Below are 18363 nucleotides of genomic sequence, written 5' to 3'. Positions count from 1 at the left end.
GATTCCATGGCAAAAATGAAACACATAAAGTGATTGGGCTTTCCTGTGTAATTACAGAATATTGTACAGCATTTTGCATTACTGGGGCACTAAATAACTAGATACATATATAACACAAATGTAATTATATATGTGTTTCAGCCACTACTGACCCTTCACAACTATCTCAACAAGTAAAAAGAAACTTATTAAAGAAGTACTATGAATAACTTTACAGAAGAACACTGTAATACCAATAAAATGACTTTTATATCCAGGAGCTTTATTTTAGAGCAGATCCCAAATTCCCCAGCTGGAGAAAAAAGTCAGTAACTCACCCATGTTGTCTCCCTCTGATCCGACTGTGCTGCAGGACTTGCTGGTAAGGGTATCTTGCTGATAATACAAGGGACACTAGAAGTGTCACACTGAAACTGAAAAACACCAGTGAATTCATTTTTGGAGCTGTACTAAGCTCCTCTCACAGCAGCTAAGAGAGAAAGCCAGGATCTGTATGAGCTGCTCTGTTAAATACACGTTGAGCTGGAATGGGAGGGGAAAGCAAGCTACTGTGTTATCTGAAACCTACTCTCCAGCCTGACTGATGAATAAGTAACTTCTTGGCTGGGTGTCCCCAAGTGTTCTGCAAAAATCAGACTTTCAATAACTTGGGCTACCTTCTTTGAAAAAAAAAAAAAAAAAAAGAAAGAAAAACAGAAAAGCAGACATCATCTGAGTCACTGGATATATCCCTGTAAATTTTCATTAGCCGTATGGTTTCAAATGACAGCTGCAAAGCACATTACTCAACTAGCCTGAGCTCTGCTTCATTGCTTATGAGAGCATTATTGTTGTACACTAAATAAAGGCTTGGTGAGATTAAATAATGCTTTGTTTCTCTTCCGAAACATCCATGATCTTCATAAACCCCAAATCTGTTTAGATTTCGAATAAATATTTCCATTAGAGTGCTGCTTCTGTATACAACAAAAAATATGCTTTTTGGTAGCCTAGCACCGAATCAAACAAGTAAATATGAGCGAGGGATGAGCAGTTTTTATGTATGATGTATGTTATTATCCTTATTCAAAATTGATAGTTATAAAATTATAAAAAAAACTGTAACCAGCCCCCAAATCTACCACTACTGCCCCATATTTATTTTTAGTGGTGGTGAACTGGTTACTACTTGACAGCAGCAATTCAGACACAGATGACATGGGGTACTGCAATCGACAAAACCATGACAATTAATTTCCCTTTCAGTCAGTTGTTACACATTTCTTAAATACAGATAGATTGGCATACATAAGTTTTACCCAGCGTCAAGACTGGGCTGGCGGGGCACCGGGAGAAAACCCAGTGGGCCCTGCAACGCATCTTGCCCAGGACTGGAGCCGGGAGATACACTTCAGGGTGGCCACGTTGGGCGGAAGATGAGGAGGGTGAGCTACATGAGGCTGCATCAGGAGGGGTTTGAGCTTCAGGATGGATTCAAGATGGCGGCGCCCGGTCGGACCAGCATAAAGCAGTCTGATACTGCTTTTACCCTGATAATCTTTAAGACAAAGTACCTTTATACTAAAAATTTAAAATATCAAAGGTGGGTCATTGTTTAAATTCATACTGAAGAACTCTGACCATACAAAGCAGAAACACATTGTGCCATCATCTCCCAAAATTAAAGTCCAGGGATTTATCGCTTTCTCACATTTCAGTAGACATTCCAGCAATTACACCCACAATGGCCAACAAGTGGCCCTCTAAATTCTCTTCAAGCCCCTTTCAAGGGGGCCCAACCAGAAATCCTTTGTATGATGCCTGCAAAACATATATGCAGTGTTCAGAAGTGTTTATGTGCATGCCTAAAACTTTCTATCATTGACATTACCACACTTGATTATATGTTAATACCACTTTATTCAGTTGCTGTTCAAAAAGTTGCAATAGAGAAAATGTAGATATTGGGTTTTTCAATGTTATTGTATTGCACATACCACATGTGAGGGGAACAAAACCCAGAGATGGGGGTGGGATTGTTGGAAAGGTAACTCTGTATGCTTTGCTTTCTTTTCATCTTCAGAGGAAGATTTATAGCATACACCCCATGCCAGCATACTGTAGACTTTTTCTTTTTTATTGCATCATGAGCCCTGTAGAAAAGCAACGTTCACTGAAAACTGCATTCCTTTTGGGGGCTGTAAATAGCAAAATAAATAACAGTTACACCCACAAAACAAGTGTTGGTATAAATGTAAATGATATATGAATTTTACAACTGGTTAAAGAAATGTTATGACAAATTGAGGAGCTTTTTACTCTTCTCTACCTGAGAACTGACATTTTGCTTTTACAAGGTTTCTTTTATTGAATGCTAAAACCCAAGCAAATTGTCTTGTATTTAGCATTAATGCAACATTTTCCCCAGAATCGAATGTGATTGAGGGAGCTCACTAAGTAGCAGGCATTGAAACTAGTGTGCGAGGTGTCAGCAAGACATGGTTCCATTTCGATTTCTCAATCAGTATTTGTACAAATGTTACCTCTGGCACAGCATTATTGTGCAGGTCGTTTGTGTGTGTAGGCACAACATGCACAGAGAGGTAATGGAAGTAACACTGATGCAAGGCAGCTGTTAATTTAGGGGCTCCCTTAAATTCTGTATGGCTCCATGCACGCAATTCAACAAAGCAGACTGAACCTCCGGATTGGTGCTTGGCTCAAGTTGCAAGAAGTGTGTATAGGTGCAGGTAGCTTCGCATAAATAATTGGGTCATTCTACTATGTCAGTATATGTCGTATATAATCATTACATAATTTATAATAAGGACCCATGGTTTCAAGGGAGAATGCACAGAAGCAAATCCCTGCACCCAAGAATATAGTAAGCCTTTTTACCTACTATTATCACTTCCAGGAACATAATAAATATAATATAATATGAGGCTCCTCAAACAAAGGCAACATTGGGGAATTCACTTGCCTACAGTAGATGCAGTGAGCAAAGTGTAATTTTGAGCACAGTTGCCATGTTTTTTTCCCCATAGTTCAGTTTTTTGTCAGAATTCTGGTCTCATTGTGGACAAAAATGGATAGTTCTCTTGATGCAATTGTGCTGCATCTACCACCAAATATTTTCAAGTCTACCTGGCATAATTTCTAGCGTTCGTTGTGCGAATGATGTCTGCACCTGATTCTTTAGGCAATAGTGTGCTGCCCCTGTTAAAACAGGGAGTGAAGGGATCCCTGGAGCTGGTCAGGAGGTTGCAGTAGTTCCAGGGCCCCCTGTGTAAATAGAATCTAAGGCAAGATGGGCTTAGTGGTGGCAAGCACAAATATACAGAAGTATCTTTTATGAAAGTTGTTTTATGTGAAACTTACTGTGGGGAAAAGCGCAAGTTGCCTGCTGTGCTTGCAGATGTAATTGAACCCTATTGTTATTGGTGATATTTGAAATAGTTGACTACTAGAATCAAATCCAAACCCCAAATAAAATTATAAAAAAATCTGCTGTGTCTAATACAATCTAAAGTTCCCTAAATTGTGCATCTTGTCTGGGCAAAGTCCAATAGATATTAAGGTTTACAAAGATTTTGAACAGTAAAATCAACTCTATCCACAAGTTTCTGAACAGTTTTGCATATACAGCAGAGTAATACATCCCCGTATTAGCAATCACAGCTAGTTAAACAAAAAATCAGCACCCCTCCCCAACATAAAAAGTATGGAAATGGAACTGACCCCAGTGCTGCAATCCCTACTGCATACAAAGCAGTGTAAGACAGACAGACCCAAATATTTGCACTCCCCTGTAGTTTCCAAGCAAATGGAAAAGAGCAAATCAATACTGCCCCAGCACAACAGAAGTGGCTGATGGACAAAGTAATGGAAGAACCATATGGAAAAATAGGTTAAGTTTTAACTGCAGGTTTTTCTGGGCACTCTAGTTTCCTCCCACATTCCAGCTACACTGGTCTATTATATTAGGTTAACTGCTAATTAGCAATATGTGTCAGCTCTAAAAGAGCTCAGATGTAAAATAAATGGTCCCAAAGTGCAAGTGCATTGTTTACAACTGTCAAATATTTAAACCTATCAAACGAAAAATCTCCAAAATCACAACAACAAACTGCAATGGCCAACTTGAACCGTGGTTGCAAATTGAGGCTACACATAAATGCTCAAGCGTGCAAAAAATACCACTATATTTAATTAATAATTTTCATGACCCAGTCTAAAAACGAAATCAAAAGCTTTGCATTGTAGGAAAACACTTCTAGCAAAGCCAAAGCACAAAGAAGCATGACCTAGTGCAAGATGAAAGCCAAGGGATAGTTTCTGTTGTTAAACACAGTAGTGGATCCATACTAATTGGCAGCAGAGCAATCCTCTAGAGGTCTGATGAGAGCTTTTTATGGTCTTACAACATGCAAAATATTTAGCCCAGTAAGAAGTGTAATACCTTCCTTACCAGATAGCCACTGTATTTAAACACTCATCAGAATGTGAAATCGATCTCCGCTAGCATTGTCTCTCTGAACCAGGAAGCTTTATTTTTTGAAGATTTGTCTAATATCCCAAGGCACAGAGTTCAGAACTGGTATGGAAATATTCCTGTTAAATATGAAACTATTCTTAAGGCAACTGGTGGCCCTAATTCATGTTAGGAACTTGATTTATTAATTTATTCTTAGGCTATTTTGTCCAACACTTTTATGTGTCAAGCACATTGGACAACCATGGACCGCCTTCTGAAGTCATGCTGATCTCTAGCTACAGCCCTTTCTTCAGTATGGGAGCTGAGCTACTGTATAGCAGTGATCCCCAACCAGCAGCTTGTGAGCAACATGTTGCTTCTCAACCCATTTGATATTTCTCCCAGGGGCCTCAAAACAGGTGCTCATTTTTCATTCCTGGTAAGTTGTGGAGGCACATAGACCATATAAACTACCAAACAGAGCCTTCGGCAAGCTGCCAGTCCACATGGTGCTACCTAAAAGTCAATTAAAAAGCCTTCTTTGGCACTCCCTGTGTGATTTTTTTTTTCATGCTTGTTTTGCTCCCCAACTCTTTTTACATTTGAAAGTGGCTCACGGGTGAAAAAAAAAAAAAGGTTGTGAATCCCTACTGTATAGATAAGTAACATTTTACAAAAATCAGTTCAGTTCATCAAATGAGAAAGTGCAGTGGTAATGTATTTCCTTTATTCTTATATTGTTCTACTAAGCATTGTTGAAGAACAATCTATGAGACAACAGTAAACTAACAAAGGATTCATCTGTGGCACTCCTATGTGCTGAATGCACTGAGATTCCTATAAATATAATGGGAATCAGTTGTTAGTGACTCCAATGCCTGTAAGGCTATTACACAGTTTGTTTAGCTGCACTGTGGGTTTCATGCAGCCAGACCAACATTCTTCTTCAGTGAATTGTAGCTTGGTTGTCCATGTGTGGGCGGTCTGACTCAGACACGTTTACTGGAATTGAGTTTATATCTGGTGCATTTAGTGAGCAGATAGATTAAATGCAGCTTTCTTGTGTTTTGGTACAACAAGCATTCAGGTGCAAACATACGCCCCTGAAGCCAGTGGTTTTTATAAATATGTTCATATATTTTTATATTGTATTTTTTCACAGTTTGTCTCACCATGGTTTATATTTCCTTAATTATGCTTTGCCTTTTAACAGATCCATTCTGATTCATGCGTTAAAGCAGTTATGTGAAACCATAAAAATGTCTTACCAAATTGATTTATATCGGTATCCTGAGGTAGTTGAAGCAGGCCCCTGAGTGTGCTAGAGTATAAAATAGAAGTTCTTCCCCTGTGACTGCTCAAGGATTATTTTGATAAGACAAACAGTAATGGGCAGTATGTCTTCCCTGCTCCTGTTCCATTTAATATAGCTCTCAGAAGTCTTTCCTTATTATATGAGAAGGCATAATTAGGTATCATTTTGCACAACCGGCTGTACATGTCATGTCTATTAAAGATTTCTGTAGTACTGTGAATGAAAACAGAATACTGTTGTATCCCTAACAGATAAAAATGGACATTGTCCCGGACATTGTATATAAACACATAGGGGTGTATTTATTAAAGAGTGAAGTGGGAGATCACCACAGTCCTTTAGAGTGAAATTCCGCTACTCTCCATTCATTTCTATGGGATTTTTAAAAGAGTATTTATCAATGGGTGAACGTTCATCCTTTGATAAATACGCCTTTCAAAATCCCATAGAAATGAATGGAGAGTGGCGGAATTTCATTCTAAAGGACTGTGGCAATCTCTAACTTCACTCTTTGATAAATGTACCCCTTGGACTTTGCCCCTGTAAGTAGAGGTGTGCATGCACTCTCACATTAGCAGGGAACTGAGGACCTATGCATCTCTGTAATGAACACTATGAAGAGAAAGGAAAGGATGCAGCCTATTACTAATGTCAACAGATGTATTTTATTTTGGGGGCACAATATATAGAGCAGCATACTACTTTCACTACTTTAACCCAGGAATTACGTGTAGCCCAAGTACTAACTACAGCTATGATGAGGGTCCTCTCCATAAAAAGTGGCTTTTTTGGCGCAAAACGCACAAGGCTCTACACATGATGGTATTAAAAATGTAATAATCTTTTCTACTACTATTTCAGGGCATTGTTTTGGACCATTTCAATGCCCAAGTTTTTGCACTTTCCTGAGCTGAGGGTCTGGGACTAGAGCACCAGGACCACATTTGTAAATTGGTGGATCTCTACTTTGATTTGTGCTTTGATGCCCTTTTCTCCTTTTTGGCCCCTTCAAAAGAGGCCAATCTGACCTACTGTCGAAAAATGACCCCTAAACAATGTTGAATAGTGCATATACAACATTATATGCATATCTAATGATACTGTATGTTCTGCAGGATTGAAATTACTTATCCAAAATAGAACTCACCATACAACATGCACATCACTAAGTACAACACAAATTAATTATTGTGGCCACAAAGCTACTGAATGTGCTTATAATATAAAGTCATCAAGTAAGGTGAGACATATGACCACCATGAGAAATATGACCATTGTGTCTTAATGCCCATTAATATAAAGGTATAGGAAAGAGCTTAGGGAAGGTGGTTAGAAAGAAAAGAATAGCATCAGACTGCTAGAGCAGAGTTTTTATGGCAACCAGCAATGCTATCTCTTCATTGGCTGTTAGAATTCCTTCTACTCCTCTAACCTACTCTGCCCCTGCAGCCTTAGAGGCAAATTTACTTACCTTCGAAGTTGCGCCAGCGTTGGCTTAACCGCACTTCGTCAGGCATAGATTCTCCAGAGCTGGGCAAATTCAAAGATTCAAAGTTGCGCACAAGTTACCGATCATTTGCGAAGTTGCGCTAGCAATCTTACAATCAGCGGTTCGAAGTTACGCTAGCGATCGAAAATTTGCATACGACGTGCATAAGTACAATGGCCGTATATGCAGCAGAAAACACATTACACTACACAAGGCCAGAGAACCTTAATAAATGTATTCTAATGCCCTACACATTTGACCACAGTACAGTTTAGGTGCCATATGTTATCAAATGTAGGGGAGAAGGAGGGTACCCTAAAAAAAAAAAAAATTAGATCTTTTCAGCCTATCACCCTATAAAAAGTAAAAGACGCCAGCGTTTTTTCGGGACTTAGAAAGAATTTAAACTTTTTTTGAACCATCCCTATCTACTTTATTGCACTTATCTGAGGTGGCGAAGTAAAGTCTGGCGCAAGAGGTAACGTTCACGAAAATCCGCAAGTTAGTAAATAAGCATAGTTACATCCCTTCGCCATAGCGCAACTTTGTCTGGAGTAAGGGTGCAAAGTAGCGCTAGAGTAGGTCCACTTCGCTAGAGAATTTACGGCAGCACCTGTTAGTAAATTGGCGAACTGGCAAAATGACGTCACACTGGCGAATTTTCGCTAGCGTTAGCCACTTCACCCTTTAGTAAATTTGCCCCTTACTGTTAACCTTTTAACAACCACAGTGGCAGTTATCGAAAGATTTCAAAGAGGTTGTTCACTGATGAAATTTTTGTGGGGGTTTTACATGTCCTTTAAGATATTATTTTTGATCTGGCTATATTATATAGTCACACTTTTATTTAACAGAAAAAAAAACACCCCTTTTAATTTTAAAATATTTATTGAAGAGCACAACTTTCCATTTGACACTTTCCTTGAGTTTTCCAGAAGCACAACGGCAGTCGTACACAGAGATAGATTTTATTATTGACAATAGAAACAGCATGCAAACCAGGTGTTCACCCCTCTGGGTATTGTCTGGGTATAACAACTTCCTTGTAACCCCCATAAATTAATAAGTACCACGTACCATATATCACTGGTCTGCCTTGTGTCAGGCTGTATGCTTGCTGGGTGAAGACATCAACGGTTCCTAGAAACATTAAGTAGGAAAAGCACATAAAGAACTTGCAATGCACTAAATAATAGGGTAAATTGATTGGTAGCTGTGATATTCCATTGCTCAGTGTGGCAAAGGGTTTATTTTAAGGGACCACATTCACACACCCTAATTTAAGTAACGTCTATAAGAAAATCTGCACAAGCTTTAATAAACATATCCCTGTGGCACGGAATATGCCTTCTAATGCTAAACAATATTATGCCACATAGCTCTTATCAGCTACAGGCATGAGATTGGCATTTGTTAGCTGGAAACCCGTTATCCAGAAAGCTCCAAATTAAAGAATGCCTATCTCCTATAGACTCAATTTTATCCAAATAATCACAATTTTTAAAAATGATTTCCTTTTTTCTTTAAAAATAAAACAGTACCTTGTACTTGATCCAAACTAAGATATATTAATCCTTATTGGAAAAAAACCCCAGCCTATTGGGTTTATTTAATGTTTAAAGGATTTTCTAGTAGACTTAAAGAGATACTGATGCCAGAAAGTAAACTCTTTTATCACAACATTGCCTTTGAAAGCTACTTATAACTTTGCCGTAAAGTATTTGCACAATGCTTTTACATTACCTGTCTGATGCCCCATGTTCCTGTATGAGGGGGGCTGCCATATTTGTGCAGCAGGAGTCCATTAGCATTAGAAACTCTAACTGACAGGCTGAGATGGGACAGTCAGGTTGGCAAAATAGTCAGGTTTAGAAACTTCAACTAACAATAACTTAGATAACCAAACCTCTCTCTAAAACTTTTAATGTACAGTCATATTTTAAAAAGTAGTTTTTTAGTGTCAGTATCACTTTAAGGTATGAAAATGCAAATTATGGAAAGATCAGTTATCCGGAAAACTCCAGGTTCCCAGCATTCTGCATTACAGGTCCCATACCTGTATTTCCCAAAGCAAAATAGTATTTTATGCCAACCTGTTCATTTTAACATTTATTTAAGCATGATAAAGTTACTTGTTAAACAGATGATTTTCTTTAACGTCTGCAGGCCTTCTGCTCTCTTCTCCATTGTAATATCCCTTTCCCCTTTCTAATTCGCTCTCATTCAAAACATAACCAGATCCATAACGGCAGCAGTCTCTCTGATGGATTTAGTTCATTAGTTCAGCTTTACCAAGGCTCTTGTAAAGCTTCCCTGTGACGCATATGCCATGCTGGCCTGTGTAAAATGCATATTTTCAGTTCCTTTCATAACGTTTTGCATAACCCATAATTCATATTCATTATAGGCACCAGGAGTTGTTATGCTAACTATTACCAGCTGACACACTTAAGTTTGATTCTGATCTGTCCTGTGAAGCTTATTATCAGAAAAAGGGCTCAAAATGTATTATGGATATAGTTAAAGGACAATTTGCCAAAAAAACAACTTTTTCTTATGTTGCCAAGGAATTCGTTTTCCTTTTTTTTTCTTGCACTTCTTTTTTACCAAAGTGAACTCTAAGGTCTTTAAACCTTTCGATAGTTATTTAAATTAGCCTTTGGACAGATGAACATCAGTGAACACTAGTTTCTTCTTTTAAAGGAAAGTAACATCAAAACATGAAAGCCAATAAAGCAATTAAACTGCAGGTATGGGATCCAATATCCTAAAAACCATTATCCAGAAAGCTCTGAATTTATGTAAAGGCTATCTATGAGACTCCATTTTATGCAAATAATCCAATTTTCCTTTTTCTCTGTAACAATAAGACAGTATGTTGAATTTGATCCAAACTAAGATATCATTTAGACACAATATCCTGGGCAAACCCAGTCTATTGTGTCTATTTAAAGTTAAATGATTTTCTAGTAGAATTAAGATATGAAGATCCAAATTATGGAAAACCTCAGATCCCAGGCATTCTGGATAAAAGGTCCCATACCATGTACTATTATCCTGCACTGGTAAAACTGATCCGTTTGCTTAAGAAACGCTACTATTTTGTGTATACAAACACGCTTCTTTGGAGTAATGTAGACAGTTGAAATAGGGCTAAATGGCACTGGTAAAATACTGGATATCAGTTGTGTAAATAAAGTCCAGAGACTCTGCAGTTCACTCCCTTTGCCGGTTTTAAAATCTGTTCTCCTTCAGATGAATCACAATATAGTTTCGATTGTAGGAAGAAAACCAGTGCTTTAAGCTCAGGGATAGACAAAAAAAGTAATATATAGTGTAGTAATTTTTAGATAGAGTTACACCTCTTAGTGCAATTGCTAGGGGTTGGATAACAGATAAAACATGTAGAACACCATTATATTCTGCAGAGTTTATCTGCTATGTAACCAGAGCCTTTTTACCTTTGAATAGCTGCCCTCATGGCTACACAGTAGCTTATTTATATACAACTACATAACTATATTAGTGTTTCTGCACGGTCATTTTACTAGTACAGGGCAACATTACATTATATTTTAATTACTTTAAAACACTTTCCTTTTTTGGTGTTACTGTTCCTTTAAGTAGCAGTAGCTTTGTGTCACTTCTGCTCAATGTTGGAATCAAATTCCCCAGACTTTAATTTGGCCAGCAGACAAGGGAGGTCCTACAGAACTTCAGAGCTGATGTGATGTATCACCGGTGCCCTCAATATGACTCTACAGCAACCTGACTGTGACCCAAAGGAGTTAACCCATTTATCTGGCCATGAATACCATGTCAAATTCCACACAGGATATAACTACATTTTCCAGAATGGATAGCAATGGTGTTGATTTACATGGAATCATATTAGATGCCCCTTTACATTAAAAATGTACATTTTCTCCTGGGTTAGTGGCTCAATCTATACCAGAATCTGCATGATATCTGGCTCCTTTTGTTTTGTTCCTGAAAGTGGAGCTTGAAGCATTAAATAGAGATTATTTTGCTACAGATAGAATACAGTTTAGGAACTAAGTGAATATAAAACTACGTGAGCATAACCATTAATGGAACAGTACTCTTGATTCCATGGAGGCTGCAAAATATCTCCATTCTCATTTCAGCCAGCACAATAGACATTACTGGGGAACTTTTCAGCCTTGCCAATACGTGTTTACAAGTTACCAGAGACTCCTGCTAGAGCCGATATTAGGCATCAATGACTTAGATTCAGAAAACTATAAGGATATATGTTGATGTGCAAATGGAAGAGCATCCTTAACCACTCCTGTCTTAAATACAACTTCTTCTCTAGAACCTTTTGCCAGTTAAATCAATACATAATGTTCAGAAACTGGTGAGGCCACTAGGAAAACAACTGTTTGTATGTTCTGCATATGACTACTTTGTTGCTCCTATTACTTCTGTGTGTCATTTTGCTATTTTTGTTTTAATCCCCCTTTCACTGTATTCTTCATGCAATTGTTGTAACGTTCCCAAGTTTACCAATCTCAACAAAATATCTACATATTGCTTTTGTGTTCTCTTCTTGGCAATATGAATTTGCATTGCATCTTATTATACATGCATGTGGATGGATTTTATGTCTCAATTGCGCTTTAGTATAAAGTTTTATTTAAAAAGGAAAACAAGTCCCCCAGTTTGGAAGCAGCATGTTTAACCCAGTAGGTACTATAAGATGAAAACTGCCTGGATTTGATTGTGAGGATGCTGACATCTCTGAGAACATTCTCAGAGATGTCAGCATCCTCACAATCAAATCCAGGCACCTTTAAAGTCTACTACCATGGTGTTATAGAGCAACAAAAGGTTTTAGATGTTATGCTGCGTATTGAAAATAAGCAGGGTTCCCCCAGCCCGATGAACCCTTTTTACTGGTGGTTGGCTCTTTAAGATATGCCATCTGTTGCCATGTAAACAAGAGCTGAATGAAAACACAGATCCTACTGCTCGGGACTGCTCAGCTCAGCTTGTTCTTTTGCAATGGTCAGATTTTATGTTGTATGGAACGAAAAGGGATAAACCATTTGCTGTACTTGGGATCTCAAATTTAATAGACAGAAGGGGTTTCCCAAAAGCCCTCTAGAATTGTAAAACCTCAGGAATGTCCAACTTAGATTGTAATCTCTACAGGCAAGGGGTCTCCTTACTATTGTGTCTCTTAACATGTGGCACAAATTCTCGTTGATTTATATTTATTTACTGAAATGTTTATTCTACATGTCAATACAATTATTGCAAAAATGTATTGGACTGCACATATAAGTATTAGAACAAATATAAACCAAAGCCCATTGTGGATCCGGGCTGTTTGTCCCTAGCAAATGCATACTCACCCTTATTTGTCACTGGCTATATCACCGGCAATAAAAGAAGAGGTAATTCAGTAAATACATCTTTAATAAAAGCAGCAAGTCTAGAGTTTCAGAGCTTGATTGATAAGATATGAAGCAGCTGGATATTGTTTTCTGAGGTCCTACGTGTTTAAAAGAACATGGCCTTCATGGTCACAGATGACCTTTAGGAATTGTAATATTCTTATATATTTTACGGTAGGATTGTTATGCCTCCAATAAGGATTAATTATATCTCAATTTGGGACAAGTACAAGGTACTGTTTTATTATTACAGTGAAAAAGGAAATCATTTTTTGGAAAATAAAACGTTTTGATTAAAATGGAGTCTATGGGAGACTGTATCCCTGTAATTTGGAGCTTTCTGGATAACAGGTTTCCGGATAATGGATACCATGTCTGTATCACTATTTGGCTATGCTATATACTGCTAGACAGAATTACAAAATGCATTCCAAAAGCTGCTGCTACCTATGCCCCAGCACACCACCCTGAAGAATTCTTTTTTTCCCATTATGAATCTGTGGCATGCAGATGGGAAAACATCTGACTGGACACCAACATAGCAGCCTAGAAGCTAAAAATAATCATATATAAATATATATATTGTGACAAGCATCATATGAGATAAATTCATCTCAGCATCACCTGGCACATACATGTAACAAATAACAAATTTACCTGGCTCTGTCCCTGATTTCCCTCCCCAGTACCCACAACTACTGACTAGACGTACGAGCACTACTATGGTATATTTCATCCACCATAATTAAACCATTATACTGTGACATGAACAGAAGTTGACATATGTTGCACATGCGGAGGATAGCAAAAATAACAAAACAAAATTCCATATGGAAGCAATAAAGGACTACACTTTCTGTACCTATATGAAAACCTGATTTAACCTCCAAAAACAAAAACTACCCACTTCTAAACTATACAGTTGCAATGTGTATTTTCTTTAGTAGCAAGAAATAGAATGTGTTCTGTAGCCATCGCCCCTGAGAAAAGCCCTTATGCTATAAGAACAAATGTCTCTACATCCCAGACTTATAAAATGGCAATCTCAAACAGTTTGGAGACTGTCATTAATTAATGCAGGAAAGTATTGTATATCCCTGTATTATACTTGCACAAGGTTTTCTATTTACTGTTTTAATAGCTTTAAACTCAACATCAGATCAACTTGTACTATGAGCTATCTTTCATAGCTCTGTATTTCCTCACTTGTTAAAAAGCCACCCAACCCCTTCTTAAAGCTATCTAATGTATCAGCCTGTACAATTGATTCAGGGAGAGAATTCCACATCTTCACAGCTCTCACTGTAGAAAACCCCTTTCCGAATAATATTTTTCTTTTCTTCTAATCGGAATGGGTGACCTTGTCTCGGCTGGAAAGACCTACTGGTAAATAAAGCATTAGAGAGATTATTAAATGATCTCCTTATGTACTGTATTTATACATATTTATCATATCATCCCTTAAGCACCTCTTCTCCAGCATGAACATCCCCAACTTGGCCAGTCTTTCCTCATAGCTAAGATATTCCATAACTTTTGCCAGCTTAGTTGCCCTTCTCTGTACCCTCTCTAATTCAGTAATGTCCTGTTTGAGTTATGGAGACTAAAACTGTACGGCATATTCTAGATGGGGCCTTACCAGTGCTCTATACAGTGGAAGAATGACCCCTTGCTGCTGCTAATCAATGTCCCTTTTAATACAGCTCAATACCCTATTTACCTTTAATCCTTCTGATTGGTATTGTTTGCTACAGCCAAGTTTATCATCTACAAGGACTCCAAGGTCCTTTTCCAAAATGGATTTGCCTAGTGCAGTCTCATTAAGGGTATAAGTGGCTTGGATAGTTTTACATCCCAGGTGGATGACTCTACATTTATCAACATTGAATCTCATTTGCCACTTAGCTGCCAAGATTGCCAGTTTGTCAAGATCGTGTTGCAAGGATGCCACATCCTGGATGGAATTTATAGGACTGGATCGTTTTGTGTCATCTGCAAACATTGATACATTACTTACAATACCCTCCCCTAAGTCATTAATGAACAAGTTCAATAAAAATGGACCCCACTAGGAACCTTACTCCAAGTAGAGAATGTCCCATTAACAACCACCCTCTGTACCGGATCCTGTAACCAGTTTCCTATCCATGTGCAAACGACTTCATTAAGCCCAACAGAGCTTAGTTTAGAAAGCAGTCATTTGTGGGGCACAGTATCAAACGCTTTGGCAAAATCCAAATAGATCCCCCCCCCCCACTGCCCAGCATCTTACTTACCTCATCATAAAAAAAGCAATCAAATTTGTCTGACATGACCTATCCTTTATAAAGCCATGCTGATTGCTGCTCATAATGCCATTCACTAGGACAAAATTTGGAATGTGATCCCTTAACAAAACTTAAAATAATTTGCCCACCATAGATGTCAAACTTACTGGGCTATAATTGTCAGGCTGAGATTGTAATCCATTTTTAAATATTGGAATGACATCAGCTTTTCTCTAATCCATATGTACCATACCAGATGAAAGTGAATCTAAGAAAATCAGGGGGCCGGTCTAAAACTGAACTAAGCTCTCTTAGATCCCGGGGTGTATGCCATCTGGCCCTGGCGTCTTGTTTACATTAATTTTTATTAAAGCTTTATGGATCATATCCCGAGTCAGCCACTGACTAGATTGAGCCGAGCCATCAGTGCAGCTATGAAGTGAGCCTGGGAACTCAGACTCCTCTATTGTATACACTTAAAAAAAGAACTGATTTTATACATTTGCCTTTTCTGTATCTGTTACAACTGTATTGGCACAATATTAAAAGGAGCAACACTCTCAACCCGCATCTTTTTACTATTAATATACTTAAAAAACTTTTTGAGGTTAGTCTTAGGGGTAGCTTTATCAAAGAGTGAAGTTAGAGATCTCCACAGTCCTCTAGAGTGCAATACCGCCTCTCTCCATCTATTTCTATGGGATTTTTAAAGGCTTATTTATCAAAGGGGGATAGTGAAAGTTCACCATTTGAAAAATACGCCTTTAAAAATCCCATAGAAATTAATGGAGAGAGGCGGTATTTCACTCTGTGGACTGTGAACTTCACTCTTTGATAAATCTGCCCCTTAGCCTCAGTCACAATGAATTCTTCATTTCCTTTCTTTGCCTTCCGGATTGCTGATTTACAACATTTATTACAGTGTTTATATTCATTAAATGCAGCTTCTGTCCCAACAGACTTGTAGTTTTTAAATGCCTTTATCTTCTTTCCTATTAACTTCTTTACTTCTATATTAATCCACATAGGGTGATTCTTAGAGCTTCTACATTTACTCCTTAAGGGAATAAATTGAGAACAGTAACAATTTAATATTATTTTAAATGACAAACATTTCTGTTCTGTGTTTTTAGCAGAAAATTTAATGCCAAAGGGCAGCCCTCAAGGCACTAAAATTAATTTTTCTGAAATTCATGGTTTTTGTTGCCCCAGTGTATATTTGTTTTTTGCACCAGACATTAAAATATATCACATTATGGTCACTATTACCCAGGGGTTCAATGATTTGCACATTTGCTATAAGTTCTGGGTCATTGGAGATCACTAGATCCAGAACAGCATTTTTCCTGGTAGGCTTCTCAACAACCTGTGACATAAAATTGTCATGCAACAAGTTTATAAATTTGTTCCCATTAATTGATCTAGCAGTACTGTTGCTCCAGTCAATATCTGGGTAATTAAAATCCCCCATTATCATTACTTTACCCAAGCTATCAGCCTTTTCTTATCCTCCTCCTCCTCACTTAGATTAGGGGGTCTATAGCATATGCCTACAATAATTTGCTGGACTCTTTACAATTGGTGAAGAGCTCCACCCATAAGACTTCTGCCACTTCATGTTCTAACATCACCTCCTCCTTTATATAAGTTTTTAAATCCTGCCTAACAAACAGACATACCCCTCCTCCTTTTCTATTGCCTCTGTCCCACACCATCCACACCAATTTCATCATATTTTCCCTCCAGCACCAGCACCACCAGCTCTCCCATTTTACCACTCAGACGTCTTGCATTTGCAAACATACATTTAATAATGTAATTTTACTGGTACCATACTGAACAAATGAAATGTGGTCCTCCCTATCCTTAACAGTACCCCCAAACAAATCTCCTCCCCCATTTTCCCTTCCTTTGCCCACTATCTCATCTAACCTGTCTTCCACTGAATCCGTTACCGAACCCCCCCACGCCTAGTTTAAAATCTCTTCCAACCTTCTAGCCATCTTCTCTCCCAAAACAGCTGCACCATCATCATTGAGGTGCAGCCCATCCCTAGCAAAGAGCCTGTAGCCGACTGAGAAATCAGCCCAGTTCTCCAAAAACTCAAAACCCTCCTCCCTACACCAATCTCTCAGCCACGCATAAATCTCCCTCTGTCTTCTTAGCGTTGCTTGTGGCACAAGTAATATCTCTGAGAAAATTAACTTGGAAGTCTTCGCCCTCAACTTTACACCTAGTTTTTTAAAATCATTCTTGAGGACTTCACCAACTCCTTTAACTTTGTCTTTGGTACCGATCTGTACCAAGACCACGGGTCTTCCCCAGCCCCTTACAATAATCTGTCCACTTGTTCCACCACATGCCGAAGCAGATTGTTTGGCACGAAGGGTCCCTACGGCAGATTACCCTATCCACTTTTCTATAATCAAATCCCCTATAACTAAAGAAACCATCTCAGGCTAAAACACAAAAAGAAAAATATGACATTAGCTTTAAATAGACAAACTGTTAACTCGCTTGTAAACGTAAACAGCTGTCAAGCAAATCAAACTGCAAAAAAACTGAATCAGAAAGCCAAAGACAGTGTAATTAAAACGACATTCATATACTTAACAGACCCTAGAATGACAACAAGAAGGAATGGTTTCCAATTGTATTAAGTATAATGCTACCAGTTGTACTTTGATAAGGTTCTATGCTATTTCATAGTCATGTTCTATGCTAAATCTTCATAGTCATGTTCTATGCTATTGTTTTTGTAATGTTTCTATCTTTTACACTTTTCTCTCTACCCCTAACAATTGTTATAATAAAAATGATTAAGTAATGAATTTAGAAAAATAACCAAGACCAGTTGAAAAGTTGCTTAGAAATGGGCATTCTATAACATACTAAGGGGCCCATTTACTAAGGGGCAAAGTTGAATTTTTGAGTACTTCGACCATTGAATAGGCCAAAATTCGATTCGAATTGAAAAAACTTCACAAATTCGACCATTCGAAAATCGAAGTACTGTTTCTTTAAAAAACTTTGACTTCGACACTCCACCACCTTAAACCTTAAAGAGATTTTTTTTTTTTAAAAAAAAAAAATGAATCAGTCAATTTTGAAATCTGACATGGGGCTAGACATTTTGTCAATTTCCCAGCTGCCCCTGGTCATGTGACTTGTGCCTGCACTTTAGGAGAGAAATGCTTTCTGGCAGGCTGCTGTTTTTCCTTCTCAATGTAACTGAATGTGTCTCAGTGAGACATGGGTTTTTACTATTGAGTGTTGTTCTTAGATTTACTAGGCAGCTGTTATCTTGTGTTAGGGAGCTGTTATCTGGTTACCTTCCCATTGTTCTTTTGTTTGGCTGCTGGGGGGGGGGGAAGGGAGGGGGTTGATATCACTCCAACTTACAGTACAGCAGT

The 18363-nt window shown here is 38.1% G+C and overlaps 1 protein-coding gene across 1 annotated transcript in view; it reads right to left on the bottom strand.

Annotated features, from left to right (window-relative positions):
- Window positions 1-447, bottom strand: part of tgfbi.L (transforming growth factor beta induced L homeolog) — a 37541-nt gene extending 37094 nt beyond the window's left edge. Inside the window, 1 exon segment of the mRNA NM_001095238.1 lies at window positions 318-447. Within this exon segment, the coding sequence (NP_001088707.1) occupies window positions 318-436 (119 nt within the window). The 5' untranslated portion in view covers window positions 437-447.
- Between the last annotated feature and the right edge of the window lie 17916 nt (window positions 448-18363).

Source organism: Xenopus laevis, chromosome 3L (genome assembly GCF_017654675.1).
Source record: "Xenopus laevis strain J_2021 chromosome 3L, Xenopus_laevis_v10.1, whole genome shotgun sequence".
Lineage (NCBI taxonomy): Eukaryota > Metazoa > Chordata > Amphibia > Anura > Pipidae > Xenopus > Xenopus laevis.
The sequence above is the reverse complement of the archived record's forward strand: the minus strand, read 5'-3'. Positions and strand labels throughout refer to the sequence as shown.